Here is a 19,598-nt window from a genome sequence, read left to right on the forward strand (position 1 = left end):
TGTTCGTGACAATAGCTGCATCATCCTACTCCAAGTTTATTATAATCCAATCGGGCAATTGTATCCAGTATTCACGTAAAAAAATGTTTCCTGCAATTCAAGCCCATAGGTGATGTGGCCCCATCGGCTCTTGGAGTGGCCTGCTGAGCTGTCCAAATCAGAGCTTGAGACCATCTATTAATTAATGGCCTAACATTTATTCTTAAACTTAGGATAATCAAATATTTCTCCGATGTAAGAATGAGGGAAACGATTCATCGTGTCACGTAAAAATATCGATTCATAAATCTCAGAATACTCGCTTTTAATCACCTGCTATCCAAACGTCAAGTAGAAAACAAACGCATCGACATTGCCATCATATTTTTTTACTAAGCACAAAGTAACAGTTCAGAACTATTATATTTCTTGTAACCAAATTACAAATTGCATGTTTTCTCTGGGGAATTTTTTGTCCATTCTGGAGAACATGCACCCAAGCCCACATAATGCGATTTTGGCACGAAGGATGCTGCGGAAGGACTGTGAGGCCTGTTTGTAGCCGATGGATCCAGCAGTCACCTCGGAGAAAACCATTGTAATTTTAATTCACCCAGAATTTGCTTGCATGTGAAACATTCCATTCCTGATGCCTACACCATAGCAGAACCAGCCATCATGGTATGGAATAACCTGGAGGTAAACGCCAAGATTCAACGAATATCTCTTAAAGGGTCTGTTTTACACAAGCATCAGACTGCACTCTAGTGGTTAATGTGCACACATCAAATATTTTGAGTAAAGAGTGCAAAGCTTTATACATTTAAACCAAAAGCTACTTTACATGATGGAGTTGGTGCAGTAATGGGTGGTTGGACTGAGCCAATTCATCAAACTTCACCTGGGGACCTAATTTTATTAAAATTCTGAGTAGCAGCCCAGGACACGGGTGCAGATGCAGTGCTCAACAACCTGAGCATCGGCCTCCTGAGCCAGCCGGCCACATCATGCAATCCATCGCACCAAAATGACAACGAACGCAAGGCTTTCAAGGCAGTCTGTAGTATTACGGTGGGTAAATGCGCTCTTCGTTTTGTTTTACCTTCTGTGCCGCCTTTTGGTCAACTTGGTGCTGTTCTTTCATAAGACATTTCCTTTAACACCGCCATTGTCAAGAGGCCCCAACAGAGTTTGCAAGAGCAAGCTGCTGTCTAGCAGGCACAATAGAGGCAGTCGTGTATTATGGCTATAGTGCACCCATGAATTGCAATCTGTAATAAACTAAGCTGCACATTTGTCTTGTACACGCATTTAAGAGCGTGTACAGCCAGTGAAGGCCGATGGCTGCACCAGGTTTCCGTGCACTCAGTCCAGCATTACTGGGCTTGCATTTTGCCAAGACTATAGTTTGGCCGAAATATATTATGGCTACATTTCACAATGTGTAGCGTTCAGTCCACAATCCATTCACGTGCAGGGTACGACATTGGCCAATGTTGTTCTCAAGAGCAAAATACATCCATCCTGTATAAGAAATAAACTGTTGCATAAACTTACAACATATACATTTGCGGTATTTTCCGTTTACAAACTTATACGTTGCTTTTTCCCCCTACTTTTAGTTTCTTACAAAAAAAATGACAATTTGGCAATTGCATTAAATAAATGAGGCCTATGCATTGACATTAGAGGCCTATAAATTATTAAATATGCAACACTGCACTTTAATTAATTAATAATTAAACATTAACATTAAGTGAAAATTAGTCAAAAGGGTGAGCTAAGTTGCCCCAGGATACATTCTTGAAACATACGCTCAACCTTAATCCAATGAGAAAAAATAAAACTGTTAAGTGTTGATATAACCTAATATTCACGAGAAGGCACACGCTAGAAGGAAGGTCATATTGCATCCTTCATCAGAAACTGAATGCAGCAGCTGTAGAGAAGTGGAGAGAAGGCTGTGCAACTTCCATGATCTTCACAATTGGCTCGTCATTCACATCCAGAGCAGCAAATTCCAACATGGCAGCCAATAAACAGATACCATTAGAAAAGCCATCTTCAATCATTTAACACACCGCCTCTTCTTTTTTCGATCAACTGTACACAAATCAGAGCTACAAATTACGAAGACATTAAAAACATAGCACTTGGTCAACGTGTAGATTTCCATAGACAATATTATGATTCCTATTATTTTTTTGGCGTGGCATGTATTGATTTAACCTTCAATAGGAATTCATCATCAGAATTATCATGTGTATAAGCCTTTATGGGCCATTATTGATTCAGCTCACCAGTAAACTGTTTGTCTATCCGGTGGTGAAGGGTTTCTCATGATATAGAATTTGGTCAGATAATTACGTCGCCTAACTAAAAAATGTTTTATGAATCGTGAAAGTGTCCAATTGTTCAGATCCTAATTGTAAGCCGTGCCGCTACAGAAACCCCAAGAGTGCCTTTGTTACACAAAGTGGCAAGCCAATTTTGATGAATCAGTAACTTTACAAATACGAACAAAACATGCTTTCAATACCATTAATTCACGACCAAATACAGCTAATTATATAAATCATTATTAGTTGCCGATCTTAATATATATGACTATCAGTCCACTGTAACTATTTACTTCTTAAGTCAACATTTACATTGCAAACAAAAGTGGACTTAAGGGAGGACGACTGGAATTACAGTATCTTGCCGGGTCACGAGTTATTTTCCTAGTAACACAGCCAGGCAACGCCTGTGGCCTCCAGTCTCCACTGTTGCACCGAAACACGCGGCTGCGGCCCAGTGCTCCGCAGCACTTTCTATCGCCGTTGCCATAATTTTGGGGAAAATTAAGTCGTAACAATTAGGTACCATATGCTTCTAAATAATTTTACTTTTTTTTGCTTTTAAGATGCTTTATTGATACCTGCTGGCGTTTGAACAACTGTACCAGGGTACATCGACATGTTTGTGTAAATGCAATGTCGATGGCTAAAGTGGCAGAGGAGAGGAGTTTCCGAATTCACACATCATCGGTACATTTCACCTTGCAGTATTCATGCACAAGTCAGCAATCACATTTTTTTTAGGAAATGTTAAGTCTTTTCCTTGCATACTTAATTTCAATATATTTAGAGATGACGCTTGGTGTCCTTGTGAAGTAAAGTGAATAGCAACATTTAAAAAAATATTAAATTCGTTATTTTTCTCAAAGCGTTGCGAATTATAACCCACAAAGAATTAGGTGCTTTGGGTTTCTGTAACGTTTTAATTGATGATTGCCCTAAACCAGTTTTCGTTCGTGTCAAGGTGTTCACAGTATGTGAAAACTATCCAATAAGCAGAGGAGGACAATCAGAAGCTTGTCTAATGAAACCAGTCAAGTAGGCGGCCCTGGCAGTGCCGCGAGGATGAACAAGGAGGCTGACTTCCCATAATCCCCTCTGGTGGCGGCATTAAAATCTGTAAGAAAACAAATAACAAAAGGAGGCGAATGGACTGCATTAAGGCTGATTCAATTTTTATGTTCTGCATTTGAGTGGGACATGGGACTGCAAAAGCGAGTTCATAACCGAGGACAATTGGGTGTGGAAAAGGAGGTTTCAATCACTGAAATTTAGCAAGGATAACACGTGTATGTCCGAAAGTGCTGGCCACGTTGAGAAGGGCTTGAGGGCCTTAACACAATGGACTACTCTACCATCTGTTAGTGTTCCAGTCGCAATAGCGGAGCACAGCTGGTCGGCTGCAGATAGCAGCCAATTACTCACATGACGGCAAATTGGTCAAATCCAAATCTCAGGTTTTTGTAATTGAGGAATATGAATGCATAGCCAGGAGCACCCAACTTTGAGTGCTGCCAGACCATACATGAACCATGATTCTAAAACGATGGGTGTTTAAAATGTAGCATGAATACAAGGGAGCAGTAATGTGCGCGCATCAGCAAAAAAAAACCTATGGAAGCAAAAGTGGCCCATCATCCTGTGAAGATTAGACCTACAGTGGAATCCCAAGGCAGGTCCGGCAGCGTACAGAAGACTATACCATGACAGGAGATGAGGCAGAGCTTTCCAATTTCTTTAGTTTAACAGAGACAGAGCTGAAGCGATGAAGCCGCGGCAGGCTCAGGCGAGGTGCAGTTGGATGGCCTGGCCAGCCATTCGTTGGTGCTGCAGATGAGCGACTGCTTGGCGCGCCGAGTCTACCGATGGGAACGACACCAGCGCCTCGCCGCTCAGCTGCCCGCCCAGCCCGTACAGCAGCAGCACCGAGTCCGCGCTCACCTATCTCGCACGGGGCGGGAGGCGCGAGGCAAGGAACACCATGGTAGCGGCGTGGAAGGCCGAAGTCGCGCAAGGCAAGAGGGGAGGTGGGACAGGGCAGAAGACAGAAGGGCAAGGGCCAGAGGTCGCAAATGAGTCGACGCACGCCACAACACTGGGCTACGTTTGTTTAAAGACGCAGAAACGCCAGCCACACGCCAACGTGCGTACCCTCGAGTTGATGGGCACAAAAAACGCACACAGCTGTGGAGACGCGCACAGCACCTGGGTAAGTGGAGGAGGAACACACGCGGGAAATTTAATGCCCAACAAAAACCAAAGGCACGACACGCGCATGGTGTGTGTCTCGCTCGGTGTATCTTTGTGTGTCTCTCTCTGCATGTGTCTACCTATGCTGTTCCCGTATCTGTGTTTTATCATACATTCTTACCTGATGATGGTTGTTTGTGTTGCAACCGAAACGTCGTATTCTATTATTTGATTTTATTTTCTACGTGACTTTACCGAAAGAACCCAAGAGTAATTCCTGCAGTCACGAAAGCTTCGAATCTAGTTTGTGGCTAAGTACTTTCCCAGATTTTCAGTGGCTAGAGGCTGCACGCATCTCCAGATGATGACACCAATGTGGTCGTGTTTCTGCCTCGACACCAAGAAAACAATCAGATTTCATGAGGCTGGAATGTTTTGCGTGGAAGTTATAAGCACAATTTAAAAATATTAATATCAATACCTCTTGTGTTTACAGTATTTGGATTTTTTTCAGCCCATTGTATCAATTCACATGACACGAATCCTCCACCAACTCGTGTATGATCATACGACAAAACACAGTCCAAAAAATATTTGCATTAAAATAGCGGTAATCACACGATTCAAAATTAAAATAATCTTTGGCCTCGTTCACTCACAGCTTACCAATACCCCTTTTCTACTGGCACATTCGAGCAAAGGCAGCGATGGGCCTTTGAAACATGGGTGGTTTCCACTGGTTATTTGCCGTGTCGAGCCAGAACCAAACTGTAATGCGCTTGTCTCACAAAACGTTCAAATCTGACTCAGGGCCAGTACACTGTAAGGACGCAGCATCAGCTACATATTTCTTGATTCCTGCGGCTTCGCCAGTGGAAAAACACCTGTACCTCCACCACAGCCCCACTGCCACACCTGCGAGGATTCTGCCCACCACGCGCCACCAGCACCGCCACCAGAGCCGCAACACCACACCCGCAAATTTCCGCACCACGCCACCAGCATCACCACAGCCACAACGCCACACCTACGACACGCCACCACCAACACCACCACCACCACCACCGCAGTCGCGACGGGGAGACTCCACCAAGCAGAGCATGGGAGAAGCTGGTGCCTTACCTGCCGAGGCCTGCCCTTGCCTAGATACAGAGCCACTCTTTGGTGGAGCGCGGTGGGCCGCACATCGCCACGTGGCCCGCGCTCTCCCCGGCCATTACCTGGCGTGCCGGCAAGCGGACGCCCACGTTTAGATTCTCCCACAGGGACACGCTGCCATCACTCGCGCTTACACCATCCCCACATCAGCATTTTCGTAACTCGGCTTCCACTCATCTCTCGACATAACAAACTAATATTACTCTCGTCCAGTATGCTATGGGGACCTTGCAGACAAATGCTATTCAGCAGCAGAAACCTGCAGACCAGATTCATTGCATTACATTGTTCTTTGATTTTACAGATGGTCTAAATGTAACCACAAGTCAAAACCCTGCACAGAAACAGAGCATGTTTATTTTAGAGAGAGAAGCAAAGAGGAATGCCCTGAGTCTGAACTTGAACAGGGGCAGGCAGTTGATGCACGGATGGTGTGGGAGTCCCCAACTTTGGGGTAAATATGGAGAATGAGAAGGAGCAAAGGTTAATTGGCGGCATTGGCAGAAAGCTTTCGTAGCTGGAGCAGAAGTATGTGGAGGGAAATATGATGAGATGAAAGGGGAGATAGGCAGAGTAGAGTCAATGAAGGATCTTGAAGTTGGCGAGTGTGATCTTAAAATGTATCCAGGAAATGATTGGGAGCGAGTGGAATGATTTAATTCAGAAATGCTGCACGTAAAATATTCCATGTAGCACTTGCAGCCACTGGGATTCTGACCCAAATTGTGACAATTTGTTGACAGGCGATGGAGTGGCATGGCAGCAATGGAGGGGCACGGTGGAGTTGGAGGAGCACGGTGACGTTGCTACGCACAGGAGGGGTGAAAGTGGAGTGGCCACACACCTGGTACCCATGGAAGAAACCCAGGACATCCTTGACCCCAACCCCATGAGGCAGTCCCTGCATACGCACCACAGCGCCAGGCTGTGGGGGCAGCGCCATGCCGGGGGGCGACGGGAAAAAGCCCATGGTGCTCGGCGACACCGGGGGGCTGCTCGCCACACACACAGGGACAAGTCTCTCACACACACACCTAAAAAGACAAAGATCCCCCCCATCTATCCTGAACAGACTTGGGGCAAGTTCTGTTAGCGTGTAGCACCTATGGAGGTCGGCATGGCACACGAGGGGGTGGGTGGCCAGCATCACGCCCGACACACACACACAGACGATAAGCCTCACAATGACGAGTTGAGATAGTGCATCATCTCCCAGTTCTACAAGACAGTGACACCTCCGCCCGGCGAATGCGTCGTTGGCCTCAGCACGGTGCGCGCGGCCCGGGCGCAGTGCCCACCTGGGGTAGTAGGCCGTGTAGTTCATGAAGAGCTGCGTGCTCGCAGCCGGCTGATAGAAGCCGCCCGTCGGGGCGCACGGAGGGGGGCGCGGCGGTCCCAGCAGCATCGGGTGCGGGAAGAGGGCAGCCTCAGGCCTGAACATGGGCCCCTGCGGCGGGAAGGTGAGCATGCCCGGCGGCGATAGGCCTATACTCGCGCGCGCACGCACAAACACGGACGTGCACAAAAGCCGCTTCGCTCAGCCTTGCATCACAAGGGGGCACATCCTATAAGGCAATGCGTAATATGGCCAACACAACAACAGGCAGGGTCCCTTCATCTCCCCAGCACCGGGGCATAGGTCACTAAATCCAAAAGACAACTTGGATTGGTTTAGAGATCAACCGCCAATTATGTTGTGCATGACCAGGATCGAACTTGGGTAAAATTTCTCCTTCCCATCTCCTCCTCCTCCCACACACACACAAAGAAGCTATTGCCAGCCTTAGGGACGGTACAGCCGCTGAGTGAGCGCGCACACACACACACCCACTCACAGGGATCTATGCAGAAGGAGCAGTGGCGCACAGCTCCTGGCTGCTGCCCAGTCAGGATTTGAACCTTATGGCAGTACCCCGGGGTACCATAGTACCCCGGCTCTCGCATAATGTCCGTGATGCAGTCATTTTTACTCTGTTGATGGCCGGCGATGCGGCAATCGACTCATCTCGACGAGCTGTACACGATGCACCACTACGGTGCATACGAGTGTTTAGGGTTTCGGCGCAATTGTCCTCGTTGCGTTTCGACTCACCGAGTAGAACCGATTTCGGATTGATTGGTACCCCAGTCGTGGAGTTAAGTACACCCCTGAAAAAAATAGTGTCCCAGAAATAAAATATTAAATTGCCTCGGCCATTTTGTATTATTTGGTACCCTGGGGTACCACCATAAGGATAATTTGTTTAATCAGCGACCGCACGTCTTGTGTGGCATGTTCATGGCAAGGCTCATTCTTCCACCGAACGCCATCGGTGTTCCACCTTCGACCTCGGTTCTTCCCGTGCTGCACATCAGCAAACACAATGCCACCGCAACGTCCGGTCTCCAGCCGGCGGAGTATCATCGTCGCTTCTGCACAGAAGAGTTCGGCGCACACTTAAGGTCGGCTTAATTCCACGAGATCTTGAACGCACCTCGTGCTCTCTCCTCTACCATCCCTCATATCCTCTCACGACCCCTCCTTCTAGAACCTGCTTTCAGCCATTGCAATATTAACCAGACTCCCGAATAAATTCCTTTTGAATCCCTTGGCCAAACAAATATTCGCTGGTCGAGCAGTCCGTCGATTGTTTGTGGCTGTTCTGCCTGACCAATCGGGATCATCCCGGTGCAGCGATCAGCCTATGGGTATTGACCAATCTGTATAATTATTACGGCTCAGTTTTAACCTCCTTGTCAACAGTGTTACCAACATTGTGCTTCTTGATGCTGATTTGTCTTTTCCAGGATGTAAGTGACAGTATGGGGTCAATGTTAAGATAAAAACCCTTTCCCAAGTTCAGTTAATTCAAGAGGCCGGTTGGCCCCTAACATCTCTGTCATGTGGTTTCCCAAGGTCTCGATGTACAATGTATTTCTCCATGTGACAGACAGGAGGACACAGCGCGTGTGCGTGCGTGTGCATGCGTGCGCATGCGTTAATTTGTTCGTGCGTCCGTTTGTTCATGCGTACACGGCGGTGGGGAGAGGCCATTGCTGTTGAGCGAGCCACCCAGCAACACGACGCTCATCTCGTCTGCGGAGCAGGCGAACACCTCAACGTAGCGCTCCCGCAGCGAACGGCGGTGGCAGCGCTGGGCCGCGAGCGCCGCGCGCTCCGCACCACGCATCTGGATGAACGCATCGCCCGACGGGCGGCCCTGCCGGGGTGGGGGGGACACGGGGGGTGAGAGTGAGGCACGTGGACACGCACTGAGGTGATGGCACATCTGCACGAAGATAATGACATTGATTCAACTCGTAGACTACTTGGGTGGCAGCCCCAGTGTGAACCAAGTTGAGGAGCGCTCTCTCTGCACAGCTGTCCACAGCCGAAGGGGTGCTACTTCCTTGCCGGGCGGGCCAGCGTACAGGTGCATACACACCCCCTCAGGTGGTACTCATTGTATCGACTCTGGAGGGATGAAAGGCTGACCACCCCCAGCCTGGATTCAAACTCTCGACCTTGCAGTCATGAGCCGAGCGCTTTACCTGTGTGCCATCCGGCCAGATAATTAAATGGGTCGACCAAAATGAATTAACATACATGCTCCCATAACGCACGGTGTGTGTACTGCTCTGCTTTATCTTTAAGTTCAGTTTAATGCTCTAAAAACACGTATGTTTTGTTTCAGTCGGCTTCTCAGCTTCACACGCGGGCCCTCGGAGCCACAGCTGAGCTCTGCTATTGGGTGGTGTTAGGCCGAGACTGCACCCACGATCCCACCTGCTGATTGAACACCATGTGCACGCCCTGGGGCCGGATATCGCCGGCGAACTCCCCAAGGAAGTCGAGGATCTCCTCGATGGAGGCGGAATAGGGGAGGCCGCGCAGGCGTACGCAGTCACGCTGGGCGCCGCCGGGGGTCAGCGGCCCTCCCGGGGTCAGCGGCCCTCCCGGGGTCAGCGGCCCGCTGGGGCACAGCGGCCCTCCGGGGAATGGCGACGGCAGCGCGGGGACCGCAGGTAGCAGAGGCGTAGACATCACGCGGTTCAGCACCTGGGAAGGTGGCGGCAGTGGTCATTCCGTGAGCGGGCACGGCCAGCTGTGGCCCTTGTCTGCTTGGTAGCATCACCCATAGTCTCCAAAGAGCCGGACGCTGCTGGTGGCAGCCAGAAAAAATCCACCAAGCTCCAAGTCCTTCTCTGCCAGAGCATCACATCTGTCCTGGAGCCCGTGCCCAATCCATTTATACTTCCTCCCCTGGCCAAACGCAAGCGGTATGTGCATGTGAGAGCCAAATGATTTGTCCACTGCAGCCACAACCGCTGGCAGAGCCTGCTGAAGGGAGGACCCGTAATATCTATGAACGCCTCGAACAATCGGACCTAACCAAGGAGCTCGTGCTAACACATCAGGACCTCGATAGATCACGAGAATCACTATGGACTCATCAGTATCGCCAGCATCGCCAGCATCGCTCAACACTGACCAACGATTAAGAATAACTCGCCACCAATTCCCTTGCCACCCCTTGAATAGAACAGTGAGACACAAGTAATTCGAACTTGGCATCCATATTCACTTCTCTTCCATTAGACAAGACATAGCATCATTGTGGAGAGTAAACTCAACAATGGAAATTCAGCCACGCTGTGAGTTGGTGCCAACTGTTGCTGAAGCTCTGTCGTCCTCTATGTATTAAGGTGTTATCGGGTAGTTAATGAGTGGTTACATGTCGGAGGAAACCAGATTACCTGAAGAAAATCCACACGTGTGAGGGGGAAACACTCTATCCCATACAGACGGAACATTTTTGCTTAACCGCCTTCTGCTGGCGAGCCGGCTCCTCCTCGACACCCACAGGAAGAAAGCTTCACAATATCGGTGTGAGATCCACCAACCCTCGCTGCTGCCTCCGCAGTGCCAGATCACGGACCACGCACAGCGTACCCATCGCCGGCACCACCCGGCTAAACGACGAGAAACGGCGAGCGCAGCGACGGAGCGTCCGGCGCTAGTGCGTCGAGACGGTGGCTGCGGGTGTGCGGGCGGCACCTGCTGCAGCTCGGCGGCCGTGCTGCGGAAGAGCTCGATGTAGCGCTTGCCCAGCATGTGGCGGTGCTTGGCGAGCGCGGCGGCCGCGCACTCCTCGCCGGCGAACAGCACGAAGGCGTCGCCCGTGGGCCGCCCGTCAGGGTGGCGCACGAAGAGCAGGCCCTGGCGGCCGGCCGTCACGGGGCACGCCGCGCCGAAGAAGGCCAGCACATCGTCGGGCGCGGCCGCGAAGGGTAGCCCCCGCATACGCACGATCACCTGACCCTCGCGCGCCAGGAACTGCGAGACCTCACTCGACGCGCCTGGGGACGTGCGATAGCGGGCCAAGGGCAATGCCGACACCAGGTCAGACGAATGCACGGACACAGTGACGCACGGATAAGCATTCTCATTGAGGAATTGTCACGAGGATGATGGCTGGTCAAGCACGACTGGTCACACGCATATGTGGATAAATGAGCAACTGATTGCAGATGACCAACCGCAAGGAAACATGAACAATCAAGCTCCGGGACCATCAGAGAAACAACTTACCAACTGCTATCTTTGAGAATTCCTCTGCAGAAGATCTATAGACCTGCAAAACAGCATAGTTACCATCACTCACATCGTCTCGCGTATCATCTGACAAACCTCGTCAGGATGTAGGGTGAGAGTGCGAGAGGATGGAGAGGAGGTGAGTGCGTGGCTCGGCCCAGCTCACTCGACGCTGTCGGAGGGTGGGAGGCGGGGGGCCACGGTACGCGTCACCTCGATATAGCGCGAGCCCATGTGGTGCTTGTGCCGGCTGAGCGCCAAGTCTCTCTGCTGCTCGTCCTGCAGCATGACCAGCGCCTCGCCGTTGCGCCGGCCCAGCGGGTTCAAGCACAGGGCGATTCCTCCCCTAGTGGCAGGAGTGTAGAGGGGGAGAGCAGGCGATGAAGAACATTGTCTCCGGCACGGCCCACAACTGTGTACGGAGTCCATCGACAACGATCGCTGTCTCCGTGTCCCACGCTTACCGGGCTGCCCAGAGGGGGAAGGGGCAGCAGGGGGAATTTGTCCTTACACAAGAGAGGGCCCCACTAATGGGCCCATGTTCTTGTCACTCATGGATAAGGCACTCTGCAGGGGACTGTGCCTCAAGGCCTCCAGAATCCAAAGCTATGATTTATTTTTGTAGGATCGTCAAAATGTTTGTTTCTGGGCCTCATTTATGAACGAATCCAAATATTGGGAGAGCATCCCGATCGCGCGGCGCACACTGCTGGACGGGAACTCACTTGGCGATGTTAAGGCCCTTGAAGAACAGAGCTATGTCCTGGTCGGACGACTGCCAGGGCAGCCCCCGCACACGCACCACTGTGTCGCCATGCACACTGTTGAAATGGCTGCTAAACACGCACACAAAGACAAAGATCCCGCATATAGCCTTAACAGACTGTTGGTGCAAGTGCTGTTAGCGAGCAGCACCGATGAAGGCCGGCACAGCACACGAGGGGGTGGCCTGCTCATGCCCTGGCTGCCTTTGTCTCCCCAGTGACAATGTTTACACACCACACTTTTATTCATTTGAGGCCGAGTCGACGTAGGGGAGGCCCAGGACCGGTTCAGATAATCGTCACAGGTGTTGACTATGAGCAGGAATCGAACTCGGATCGCCAAGTTCATAGCGCAGCACGCTAACCACTACGCCATCGCTCACACGCACACAGTGACGGCCCACCGCGTGGCACAAGGTCAGGAAAACCCCTGGCCGGTGGGGTAAGGAATCAACGCAACAAATCAAGGTGGAAATGCGTTTACAAGACTTACCAATTTCCCGACTCAAATTGACTCATCACTTCCTCTGGGTTAGAGAACTTGTGATCTATGAAAACAAAGAAAGTGAAATATCAACGAGTAGCAGCCAGGCCTGGCTCCAGCTCCTCTCGGATGGGGTGGGACGTTTGTCGGTGTTAGCCCCACGCCAGCATCTCCTGAGCCCTGGCCCTGGTGTGGGCAGTGGAACAGTAAGGGGAGTGATTTGTATTTGGTGGCTCACGAGATATTCTCTTTGAACTTCTATCAGTTCACCGAAGTGCCTCAAATTGAGATATTTATGGTTATATCACGAGGATCCGAGAGTGGTTTAGCCACTGATATTTACCCTTAGAACTAATTTCAGGATGGATGTAATTATCAATGAGCTAAATTTACCAAGATTTCATTTAATTAAAGAATTGAGCCTAAAATTCCTGTAATATAAACGGAGTTATCTATGGCACCATGTGTAAATCGTCATAGTCATTTTGTATGTGCATTTGTAGATATGTGTTGGGTTGTTTTAAATATGTAAAACGATTCGGCGATTATTTCTCAAGTCCCAACGAGCCCCCCCAAGAGCCGAGGCCTACGAACGGAGGGAGACCTCCATGGCCGTCAGCCAAGACATCACCGTGACCAGAGAACACGTTCTCTCATTTGCAATGTAAAGCAAACTAGAACACATGGTTTCAATAATAACATCTCAGGGTTCAAATGTGAGGAGCACATGGTCAGGGTCAAGCGGCTAAGATGAAGTCATATTATTTGGTTATTTCGGTCAAGTCACGTAGATAAAAAAAAGTTAATAAAAATAATAAAATAATACAAATTATTAAAAAACAAACCACTAATTAAGACTGTAGCCTGGTTCTTAATCTGAGTGACTCTACTGGCAGTCTATAATGTAGACTGTAGCAATGGTTATTAAGCTGGGTAAATGTACTGGCAGTCTATAATGTAGACTGTAGCCTGGTTCTTAACCTGCCAGTACGCTCACTCAGATTAAGAACCAGGCTACAGTCTACATTAGTGATTTTTGTTTTTTATTATTTAGATTTTATTTAAAATTGTTTTAATTTTTTATTCACTTTATTTTTATTATAATTTTTCTATGTATGTGACTTTACCAAAAGAACCAAAGAATATGAATTCCTGCAGTCACAAAAGTTTTAAGTCAAAATTTAAGATGAACTCACTGTAGGGGGACGCGGCCAGCGCCAGAATGATCTTGCTCATGGCCGCCGCCTCCGCTGCTCCGAACTCCGCGTCGGCGTCGCGCGTCACCCCCAGTGCTGGCACGAGGCGTCAAGGACACGAGCGCCAACGGCTGCCACCCCAGCACAGAGACCGGCGCCACAACCCGGGGTGGCTGCCGAGGTACCCTCGGGCGCTACCATCGCCGCAAACTTTGATTGCGGTAGTTATTCACCTCTTTTGTCCGGTACCAATTACATTGGACATGTGGCTTTATCTAAGTTACCGAAAGAACCAAAGAGTATGGATTCCTGCAGTCACGAAAGCTTCAAATAAAGATTTTAGCTACGTGTTTAGAAACAGGGCAGAGACTATACTCTTTGGTTCTATTGGGTAAAGTCACGTAGGTAAAAAATAAAATAACAAAAATCACGACGTTTCGGCCACAACACAAGCGGCCTTCATCAGGTGAAGGGACGAGACTGTCTGGAGGACAGCGCTGGAGTGAAAAAAGCCACGCTCAGATCACGACCTTTAAGCTGTGTGAGAAGAAACAAAGCGCCTTGACAAAGGAATTAGCATATAATTTAGCATTGAAATGGCTTATTGAAATAGCTAAGTTAAAGTATACACATCCGCAGAGGCACCCCTTGACAAAGGAATTAGCATAGAACTTAGCATTGAAATAGCTGAGTGATTAGCTTGTAACTGGTCGCAGAAATAGCTATGTTAAAGTCAGAGCATATACATTCACCGAGGCACCTAGTACAAATCAAACAGGAGAATTTAGCGAAACACAACCACGCTCAGACCGCGGACCTTTAAACTGTGTGCGAGCAAACAAGGTGTCCTGACAAAGAAATTAGCATAAAAAATAGCATTTGATTGGCCAATTTTAGAAAAGAGGTGGTGTATGTGCCGGTGGACTTGCCGTTTGGTGCGGGGGGGGGAGGGGGAGTTTACCTATTGATGGTGTGAAAAGGGAATTTATAAGAGCTGCGAAAGTTTGGGGTACCACTACTTGAAAAATATACTGTACCATTGAAATTAGTTTAATGTTTAGTTCGATTTAGAACATAGAACCAAAGAGTATGGATCCTAGCAGTCACGAAAGCTTTAAATCTAGAAAGGGCAGAGACTATCAAATCTCGACATTAGAATCCACCTGAACTTGGGGCGGTTGCGCGGATACGGAACTCAAATCCTCAGCAGTGCCAGCTCAGTGCTTTGACCTTTGAGCACGCAGCCAGCTCCACAAGATGAGCTTTATTATTTTATAAAAGGTAATGCCAGACAAAAACAACTTCCATGACCTTTCATAAAAGCGACGCCGCAGTCTTAAAAAGGGGTGCAGACATGCCTCGGTTATGTTACAACTTGATATGCAGTAAAAACTAAAATATTCTGCCTTCCCTCAATCCACTGCTGGATGAATGCCTCCCCATGCTGTGTCGACCACTGGGGCTGTATGACGATACCTCACCCAAGGACCCGTTCAGATGTCGCTCGCCACTGATGCAAGCCGCGGCCGGGAATTGAATTCAGGTGGCACGAGTGTTAATCACTATCCCACCACTATTGCATTTACATTTGCTAGAACATTCATTATAAATGATGGTAAAGTATTTGGATATGTAACTGCAATGCTTATCACATGATCACCTCTATTCACATGCAAATGTTGAAGTAGTCCACATGCAAATCGTCTGTCAGATCGTAGTTAAATAAATAAAAATTGACGAACATTATTGTAATCACTTTTGATTAGAAGCCTGATTGAGTCTCAATACTCTTTTTCAGGAGGATCCTGTCAAGCTTTCGCAGTAGGGGGCCATGTTGCTGCTGTGTGTGATCCCAAATGAGTAATTTGCAGGTAAATTATTTTGCAAATGGAATGTTTTGCCAACACCGCCTACATTGTGTGTATTTAGCTATGGGAGAATTTGGGAGAAAGTGGAGGAAACCCATGCCGAACAGGAGGAGAGAAGAATTACTCCACGCAGGAAGTCGCCCGGTTTCGGAATAAAACCCAGTCCCTTCTTGCTGTTAGGCACGAGTGTCACCACTGCACTGCCACCATGCGGCCACCCAAACCTTCATACGAGCACCTGGAAAATTCTCGTTACAGATCAACTTAGCTTTAAAATCAGCACATGCAGAGCGCCTTCCCAAGGTGAAGGATACCATCAGCCATGGTCCAGATGTTGATCTCTTGGCTGGTGGAGCAGCATTTTGCGAACTCTTTGCGGAGGTCATAGTAGGAGTTGAAGCAGTGTGGGAGAGAGACGCCCTGCATGAATACAGGGACCCGCTCAGAATGCTTGTCTGGTGGCGAGCGCCGCTTGAGCTGTTGTGCAATGGTGGTGCGTGCATTTGTGCAGATGCTCCCCGAAAGGGGGAAACCGTAACATGCGAACAAAACAACTAAAAACTGTAAATATACTGAAAAGTTTCATTCTCAGTGGCGTAAAGCACAAGATCGGTAGCGTTATTCCAGTGCGACTGAATACCCGTGTGTGTGCTCGACACGTGTTTCCTGCTCTTTCTTGGCACCAAACCTTCGACACTTCGCATGGCCTCAAGTTGCACCTAGTCAGGCACAAGTGCCGTGGTGACGTCGACACCAATTAGTGGTAAGCGGCAATCGTTGTTGTTGTGAGACGTGTGTGTTCACCATTTCCTTGCACGATGAGCGCCACACCTTTCTAGAGGCCTCTGGATGGCACACTTGTCGGAGAAACAAAGGCCCGTCCACGCAGAGGCAGAAGGATGCGTCCTTCTCCAGCTGCAGCTCCCTGCTCACACTTTCCTGGAACTGCAGACACAGACAGACAGACAGCATGGGGGATCATTGACTCAGCACAGAAATGGAGCCATTGCCTTAAGCCTGTGGTAGTGTGGGAATCACTCACGGCAAACGTCCCTGGCAATGGTCGCTGCACCATTTCTCAATGTATAGAAATTTTATAGCCAATATTCCGGACAAATCTGATCACTGCTTCCTATAACAGACATGTGGGATGGGAAAAATCCATCAAATAAATGACAAGCAAGGGTCACCGCGACCTGTCATATGATTGATCGCAGTCAAAGGTCACACAACAGCCGATTCTGTGCTCTCTAGACAAATATTTATTCATCAAAAACGCTTTGCAACAAACTTAGTTGTCATGGGCTCAACAGAACGCTGACGTGCTAGGCCACTGCCGTCCCCATGTCGGCACATCGCTCAGAGTAAATGCGCTGCCTCGGTACATAACAGCGTCAAGGGTATGCCTCTAACTTAGTTATTGATAGCATCCCTCCAGGGTAATTAAATAAGTAACAATGGATGAGGGTTCAGTGGCGGTGGTTGTGGAATTTCCACCACGAGCTCAAGACACAATAGAAATGATGAGCACCGTTATTTGACTGGGCGTTTAGTCTGCAAACCGTCGCCGTCAAGCTTGTACATGGCAAGCATTGATTAAGAGTGGCGTAGAAAGCACTGCGACCGATCTCCTCCTTCATCCACCCGGGGGATACAGCGCAAAAAGTATTAATTATGGAGTCGATCATAGCGAAACATCAGGGCCATGGTGAGTTTACCACTTGTGTTTGGGTAGGAAGCCAGTGCAGCTCACAGGGATAGTGGCACAGAGCCCGACTCCCGTGACCCCCGCGACCCCCACGACCCCCCCAAACCCCCGCGAACCCCGCGACCCCCGCGACAACCGCGACCCCCGTGACCCCCGCGACCCCCCCAAACCCCCGCGAACCCCGCAACCCCCGCGACAACCGCGACCCCGGCGACCCCCGCACACAACGCAGTGTTAGCTTACATCATTGTGTTCAATGATTAAACACATTAACTATAGGCACTCAATAGTTATGCTATTGACCTAAGATGCACTGCACACACACACTAAGTCTAAGCAATCATCGTCATCGGCATTGTTTCTTATACGGTTGCTCGCTCAGGTTTGCATAGCTACGTGGACACCGCGCTCAACCTCCGAGCCAGTTTTTGTGTCGTTCGATCCTAGTTCATCTGTACGAGGACGTGCCCGGGCGAGCCACCTGCTATTAAGAAGTAACCAAATAGGCAATTTAAAGATGAATGTATGGCCACTATATCGCCAGCACCATAATTTATTTTTATTATTCCGCTTGTTTACCCAGGAAAGTTTCACCGAGTCCCAAGACCATTTCGCAGTATGTGGGCGATGTGTCTGCTGCCATGTGTAATACCAATTAAATAATTTGCAGGCATTTTTTCAGCATTGGAATGTTTCAAGCAATAACGGTATATATTTATATGTTTCAAGCAATAACGGCATGTATTTATATAATTGTGTATTTATATATTTTTTAGCTTTGGGAAAAAAACTGGAGAACCTGGAGGAAACCCAAGCAACAGGGGGAGAACGAAGTCCATACAGAAGGTCACACGAAGTCCATACAGAAGGTCACACGAAGTCCATACAGAAGGTCACACGAAGTCCATACAGAAGGTCACACGAAGTCCATACAGAAGGTCACCTGAGCCAGGAATCTAACCCAGGAACTTTTGCTGAGGTGCGAGCGTTACCAATGTCAACTTGCTACCCAACAAGCGCACTGCCTAAAAAGCACAAATTCATGCTTTAGACAATGGCCCTTCATCAGGCATTACCAGAATTACGAGAGGCATTGCAACTCGGAGAACATGTCATTTTATAATTTTGTGCCTCAAGAATATATATTTAAAATTTGCCAATAATTTCGATATAAATATTTTTAACATTCAATTCTATGCAACAGGACTGTCATTAATAAAAGAGAATCAAATTGAATACATGAATTTAAACTTTAATACAAAGTAATAAATCAATATACATCTGTTAAATGCCTGTCTTCTATACTCAGCGGCCGTGATGTGTTAACCGCCGATGTTCGTGAATGCATCGGAGCTCCACTGCGATTCTAAAGTCGGCTGGAGTGGTCACTCGCACTGTTGAAGAGCGAGAGATCACATTCATTTACGGCTCGATGTAAGATTTCTATCAAGGCTGTGTACATTGCAACACAATATGAAACTTACACTCGTGAATCCCAAGACACAGTATTACCATCACAATGCACACTGCGCATCACAATTATCCATAAAAAAACACGTGGGACTGTGAATTCAAGTAACACAGTTCTGTGGGAGCTTGGGGTTAATGGTTGAATGAGCAAGTTGTGGCCCTCCAACAATAAAGAACATGGATGTTGCAAACGCCCGGCCACTCAGGGCCCGACTACTGCAGGTCCAGGCACCGCAGGTGCAACCACCGAGGGTCCAGCCACTGTTGTCCCAGCCACTGTGAGCCTACCCCCTAAATTCTCAGCCACTGAGGGCCTAGGCAATATAGGCCCAGACACTGTAGGCCTAGTCTTCGAGGGCCCAGGCACTGCAGTCCCAGCCGCTGCGAGCCCAGGCACCCAGGTCGCTAAACCTACCCACAGTCCCTTATGGCCTCTGTAGAGCAGTTAAACAAGTAAAACCCATTAGCCAGTATGAAAGACAACATACCTGCCTCGCAAAGACCTCTCTAAATACTTATTTGATGGTGAAAACATAAACTGACAAAAATCATGTTTTGAAAAGGCAACTACACGTGTTTTAACGTTGTTGAAAACACAGTAGCAGCCGCAGGTTTCGGTACTGTGAGCTGCACCACTAAATAACTGAAATACTCTACCTGTTTGTTTAGCCGGAGAAAAACACCACACGCGATGCAGCCTTTGTGATGAAGGCAGACCGGCGTGCAACACGAAACAGCCCATTGTGCGGCTGGCGCACCAGCCCTGTGGCGAACTAGCCTCGTAAACGCGGAACCCACAAAGACAACGCCACTCGCAAACATTCTCGCTCGAATGCTGAGGAAAGTGGTGCTGAAATGCATGAATCC

The 19,598-nt window shown here is 48.7% G+C and overlaps 1 protein-coding gene across 5 annotated transcripts in view; it reads right to left on the reverse strand.

The window, feature by feature from the left end:
• Positions 1-289: 289 nt before the first annotated feature.
• The window catches only part of LOC116954047 (epithelial splicing regulatory protein 1-like), a 28,117-nt gene continuing 8,808 nt past the window's right edge, over positions 290-19,598 (reverse strand). The window contains exons 3-16 of one of the 5 annotated variants that reach the window (XM_032974451.2): positions 16,358-16,498; positions 15,868-15,973; positions 13,686-13,781; positions 12,499-12,553; positions 11,967-12,077; positions 11,455-11,587; positions 11,239-11,281; positions 10,705-11,006; positions 9,433-9,705; positions 8,680-8,866; positions 6,965-7,151; positions 6,511-6,658; positions 5,631-5,728; positions 4,040-4,259 (exon numbers count right to left, since the gene is read on the reverse strand). In XM_032974451.2, the coding sequence (XP_032830342.2) occupies positions 5,651-5,728; positions 6,511-6,658; positions 6,965-7,151; positions 8,680-8,866; positions 9,433-9,705; positions 10,705-11,006; positions 11,239-11,281; positions 11,455-11,587; positions 11,967-12,077; positions 12,499-12,553; positions 13,686-13,781; positions 15,868-15,973; positions 16,358-16,498 (1,860 nt within the window). In that variant the 3' untranslated portion in view covers positions 4,040-4,259; positions 5,631-5,650. Of the gene's footprint in view, positions 4,260-5,630; positions 5,729-6,510; positions 6,659-6,964; positions 7,152-8,679; positions 8,867-9,432; positions 9,706-10,704; positions 11,007-11,238; positions 11,282-11,454; positions 11,588-11,966; positions 12,078-12,498; positions 12,554-13,685; positions 13,782-15,867; positions 15,974-16,357; positions 16,499-19,598 lie in introns of all 5 variants that reach the window. The other 4 variants (XM_032974450.2, XM_032974449.2, XM_032974448.2 and 1 more) reach the window with 4 other exon arrangements.

The sequence above is a fragment of the Petromyzon marinus genome, chromosome 54 (assembly GCF_048934315.1).
Source record: "Petromyzon marinus isolate PM22_M1 ecotype Great Lakes invasive population chromosome 54, UKy_Petmar_22M1.pri1.0, whole genome shotgun sequence".
Taxonomy (NCBI): domain Eukaryota; kingdom Metazoa; phylum Chordata; class Hyperoartia; order Petromyzontiformes; family Petromyzontidae; genus Petromyzon; species Petromyzon marinus.